We start from the raw sequence: 5,455 nt of genomic DNA, 5'->3' as shown, positions 1-5,455 counted from the left end.
AATCATTTAAAAGGTTGATTTAGGGGTATGAACTCACCTGTAGTGAGTGGATTTGATGGAAGTGCTGGGTAGGATGCTAGGTGTCAAGTGAGGACTTGAGAAAACACACGGATCCTATGTAACATGTAGTGATACATAAATGTATCTAATTAGTTATTTAATCACTAATTAAGTAAGTAAAGACACTCTAATGCATGAAAACACTTGCTTCAAGTGCTAGGAGTGCTAAGGGTTGCATCTAAGGAGAGTATGGCCTCACTATGGAGTTTACACCTCAAATGGTAGCCCCTATGTGTGTTTACGGTTTCTGGACCATTTCCCCATGCGTTTACGGCCATAATCTCATGGGAATGGTGCATTTGTGTGTTTTAGGGTTTCATGCTTCACAAAGAAGTGTCCTAGGGTTGAATCAAAGGCCTAGGAAGTGGTTAGGGCTCGAAATGGCACACTTTTGAAGTTTACGGTCCTTGGACCACTCCTTGGGAGTTGACGGTCGTAAACACTTGGGTTTACAGTCGTAAACCCATGAGTTTACGGCCGTAAACTCATGTATGCCTCAATCTTTTCGTGTTTTGTGGTTCTTAGTTCATGCATGCCAGTTTCTAGCCTCTTGTTCAAGCATTAGAAGGTGTTGGGGCATCAAAACACCCTTTAGGGGTGTTTACGGTTTTGGGAGATCCCCAAACCGTAAACCCATATGTTCTTGGGGTTTTGGATGATTTTCCATGGATTAACAAGTATACTAAGCATATAACTAGCTCGAAGGAGTATACTTACTTATATGAAGCTTGTAAGAGTGTTTAGGACCCAAAAACACTAGTGTGTGTTCTTGGTGTTCTTGGTGTTTTGAAGAACACTTGAAGATCTAAGTAAAAACCAAGAATCCATGGATGAAATGATGTATAAACACTAGATTAAGTGTTGTATGAAGGAATCTAGGAAGGAAACACTTACATTTTGGCGGATTTGAAGAAATTAAATTATGATACTTGAGAGAAAAAGCTTGGTGTTCTTGAGGTGGGAAGTGGAGAATAAGGAAAAAAAGTGTGTAAACTCATGCTATATGCATGAGTTTTCGGGAAAATGATGTTTACGGCCCAAACACCTCTTGTTTGGCCGTAAACACCTAGCTAAGGTGTTGGTTATTTTGTTTGCTACACCTCACTAATAACGTCACTTCCTTTTATTTAATCGTCTGACGAAATATAAAATAAAACACCCAAACGGACTTAAATCCGGCCAAAAATATACTGAAATCTTTTTGAATATTATATGAAGTGTTTATCGGTAGAGATTATACAAATGAAAATTTCGGGTTGTCACACAATAGGTTGTATTCCCTTGTCAGGTTTTAAGAGCGGCGTGAGAGGAGCAGAGGAAACGAATTCTGCCAAACTCGAAGGGCGTCTTCCCCCTATACATAGATTAACCACATATTTAATAGCACGTAGGAGGTCTTTGGCTATAGCCGAACCTTCTCCACAAAGGGCATCTAAAATTTGTTGAGCTCTCAACTGGTCCCTCCCACACGAGGTACCTTCAGGGAAGGATTTAATTCCCCCAAGGACATTGTCAACATCCACTACAAGGGGAGGTTCTGAAAATATGGTGTTGGGCATGGAAGGCGGTGGCTTGTATGGATGCTTATCCTCCAATGCCTTCGTGCTATCACCCCCAAATGTAGCAACCCCCGAAGAATATAAAACTTTCACTGCTGCTGTAAAATGTCCATCGGCAACCTTACGAAGACATTGTCTGACATTGGTGTTCCCGATGTTCTTTTCTCCTGAATGTACTCTTCTTTTTTGTCTTCTTGCTCCAGTCTTGCATTGTCAACTAAGTTTGTAACCAGCTTGGCGATACTGTCTTCAGTCCCCCAAGTAGCTAAAGCGCTCAAAATATTACGATGTTGTAAAGACTTCTTGTTGCCAGACCTACTGTCTTGCCTGTACCTGGGCCTGAACACCTGAAGAGTACACCTACGAAGAATTAACAAACCAACCCACGCTTCAACTGATCCGAGATGAGAAACCACCTTGGAAAGGGCTGTTTTCAAAGCCTGAGAGAAATCCATATGACAGTTATGAGGGATGCTTTTGACGGTGGTGATAGGTAGTTTAAAAACACGATCAAGTAGCTGAGCATCCATCACCAAGCCAATAAACTACATCTCGGTTATACAGGGACTTGCCCAAAACTTGAAGAGCCAATGGATGTCCTTGAAAATACTCCACAATCTTTTTTAATACTTCTTTATAGCATGCCTTGGGATGGTTGGGACAAAATGCATGAAAACATAAAAGTTGTTGTGCTTCATGCTTATCTAAGATGAAGCAGATGCTTTGCATGCATGCGCCTAATGGCTACTTTGAATAATGCACAACTCTCTATAAACCATGCATCCTTTGTTGTTATAATAATTTTGCTTTCCGGATGAAAACCTTTGCTTCCAAGTAATGCATCCAACTGGTCGAGACTATTAATATCATCAAGAACAAGAAACACCTTTTTAAAGGCTATTGCATTATCTATCTTTGAAGTGTATATAGAAACATCACGAACTTGTATTGAACTTGTTTTTGGTATGTCATCATGTAGTTGTTTTTGTAAATCAAGCAACCCATTAAAATGTCCATCACATTTCCTACTGATATCTTCAATAAAGCTGGTTGTGTCGACTTCATGAGAATGTAACCCATAGACATATTTGGCCAAAGAAATCTTCCTGATCCCACCCACACCCAAAATAGTGAGTATGCCTGTCGTTTGTAGGCCATCACAATTAGTTATGGCACATGAATCCTTGAGTGTTTGCGTAATCTAAAGTAGATGTTAACAATTTCATCAATAAACTCCATCTCCTGCCTGAAAGTTGATTTTGATAAGAACCACAAAACACAATCCAAAAAACTAACATACCAGATCTCTGGAGATTTAATTTATTCAAAGATCCAATTTCATATGAAGTTATTATGGTTAGTTAAGTTTTTCACATCAAAATTCCAACATATTTTCAGTTCTAACCATATAAGCATATGATATTTAAGGACACAATTTCTACGTATAATACGATTAGAACGACTAATGTAATACTGTTGAAAGATATAAGCTAGACAAGGGTAGTTTGGTAATTATCTATTGAAACAGTAGTTATTAGTATTTCTGAAACATCCCAAAATGTACAGTCTAAAAATTTCGTTTTTAAATCATTAATAAACCCATAACTATCCTCATCATATAAAAAGCATAAATAGTGTATCTCAAAATATCATAACAACTGTCAAAATATATCAGAGTATAAACCTCTCATGCCAAACAAATGGTGTGTGCACTGTAATCGTCCCGAGCTCCCCTTTTGAAAACCGAAGTACCTGAAACCAAAACTGAAAACTGTAAGCATGAAGCTTAGTGAGTCTCCCCAAACTACCACATACCATACACATAACATGCAATTAGGAGATACGGGCCCTGCCCACTATCATGGAGATTCGGGGCCCGCCCACACTTCGATGTCTAGGAGATTCGGGCCCCGCCCACACTCCGCTGTCTGTATGATTCGGGCCCCACCTACACTCTGCTATCTAGGAGATTCGGGCCCCGCCCACACTCCGTTGTCTAGGAGATTCGGGCCCCGCCCACACTCCGCTGTCTAGGAGATTTGGGCCCCGCCCACCCTCCACTACTAACATGCATACAAGTATCATGCAGACAACAAGTATATCTACTCCTATCAAGCAGTCACATATCTATACTCAAATAATACTACGAGCTTCGGGCCCCACCCACACTCGGCTACTATGAGATTCGGGCGCCGCCCACACTCGAATAATATTGAGATACGGGCCCTGCCCACACTCACACACATAAAAAACCACATAAAAGTATCACACAGACAACAAGTATAGCAATCCAACAATCTGACTGATATATATATATATATATATATATATATATATATATATATATATATATATACTCTAATAATAATGAGATACGGGCCCCGCCTACACTCAGGTACTAAAATATCACATTTACGGGCCGGCCTTGGTGCCTTAGACCCGTTCCTACTGAAGGAAAACTCACCTCGAGCTCCTGAAGTCCCGCGAATAAATCTCGGGCTGCTGGCTAACACATCCCCAAGCTGTCAACATCAAAATAACACCCAATTAATAATTGGGCTTCAACACATAACCATAAGTCCATGCTTGGGTAAAAGACTACTTTACCCCCAACTTAGCTTGATTCAAGCCCAAGGCTCAATCCAAAGGCCCAACATATGGCCCAATTTTCCAAATTGCGCCCAAACCTCTACATGGGCTTGCCTTGAGGCCCAACCATTTATTCTTGGTCTAGCACTTGACATTTTGATGGTCCAATATCTCATAATCATCAAGGCCCAGATATGGCCTATCTATGGCCTAATTTTCCAAATTGGGCCCAAACCTTTCCAATGGGCCTTATCCTTAAGCCCAATCCAAGTGTTCTAGTCCATTTACTTGTTAATAGTTGGCCCATCACGAGTCCAGACATCTAGGTCCAACAGAAAGGCCCAACTCTAAACCCAACACAATTAGGGTTTTTATATGAAATGACGATTAAGGTTAAGTGTTTCTTACTTAATCCATTAAGACCATCACTATATCAGATAAATCATATGGTGTGATCGGGTGCACTTCATAATTCCATTCCAATGGCCCAATATGCGGGTCCCGATAAGCCCAAACCAATAATTTCAAAATTAGGGTTTTCTAAAACCTAATTAGGGTTTCTATCTTCTAACAACCTAATTAGGCCCAATAACTAAGTCCTTAGGCCCATTAGGGTCCCACTAAGCCGGACACCACCCACTTCCACCTCGGGCGGTGGTGGTCGGCGGCGGCTCATGGCAGCAGGCGGCGACAACCACCATTTTCAATGGTGGTGGTAGTGCTTCCTGCCCAAAAAATTGCATATACAACCTTACACATTATATATATACACACACACAGCCACCCGGAGATGGTGCAAGTGGCGGTAAAACCGTGGCAGGGGCGGCAGCCACCACCTTCAGGTGGTGGTGGTGGATTTTCCGGTCAGTTAACTCGCGTACAACACTACAATACTGAGAACAGCCTATTCACTCGTTCATACATCATATTCAGCCACCTCACAAGTGGCTGCCATCACCAGAGTAGGTAGAAAAGGTGTCCAAAAGGTCACCGATGGCAGCGGTGAAACAGCTGACGTCGAACTCGCACGAAAGGGACGGTGGAGAGGAGAGAGGGATGAAGGCTAGGCTTACCGGAACTTTTCCTGGTTGCTCACGTCCCGCATACGACGAACAACGCCTCCTTCGTTCTTCGCCGGTGTTCACGTTGTTTGTAATGTCTCCGGCAGTAGATGTCGCAAAGGCGACGTCCGATGGCAAGGCTGCGGTGTTAGGGTGGTGCTCGGTCACGGCAGGGTGGCGGTTGAA

General features: G+C 42.1%; 1 protein-coding gene across 1 annotated transcript; it reads right to left on the bottom strand.

The window, feature by feature from the left end:
• Positions 1-2,319: 2,319 nt before the first annotated feature.
• Positions 2,320-5,163, bottom strand: LOC145131873 (disease resistance protein RUN1-like). Its single transcript, XM_079066516.1, has 3 exons — positions 5,131-5,163; positions 4,849-4,933; positions 2,320-2,759 (listed from the first exon to the last, which is right to left on the bottom strand). Exons 1-3 carry the CDS (start codon positions 5,161-5,163, stop codon positions 2,320-2,322), a joined length of 558 nt encoding a protein of 185 aa, XP_078922642.1.
• Positions 5,164-5,455: the final 292 nt, after the last annotated feature.

The sequence above is a fragment of the Lactuca virosa genome, chromosome 8, assembly GCF_052849685.1.
Source record: "Lactuca virosa cultivar CGN04683 chromosome 8, Lactuca_virosa_CGN04683_v6, whole genome shotgun sequence".
NCBI classification, from domain to species: Eukaryota; Viridiplantae; Streptophyta; class Magnoliopsida; order Asterales; family Asteraceae; genus Lactuca; species Lactuca virosa.
Note: the sequence above shows the minus strand (reverse complement) of the source record. Positions and strands in the feature narration are given on the sequence as shown.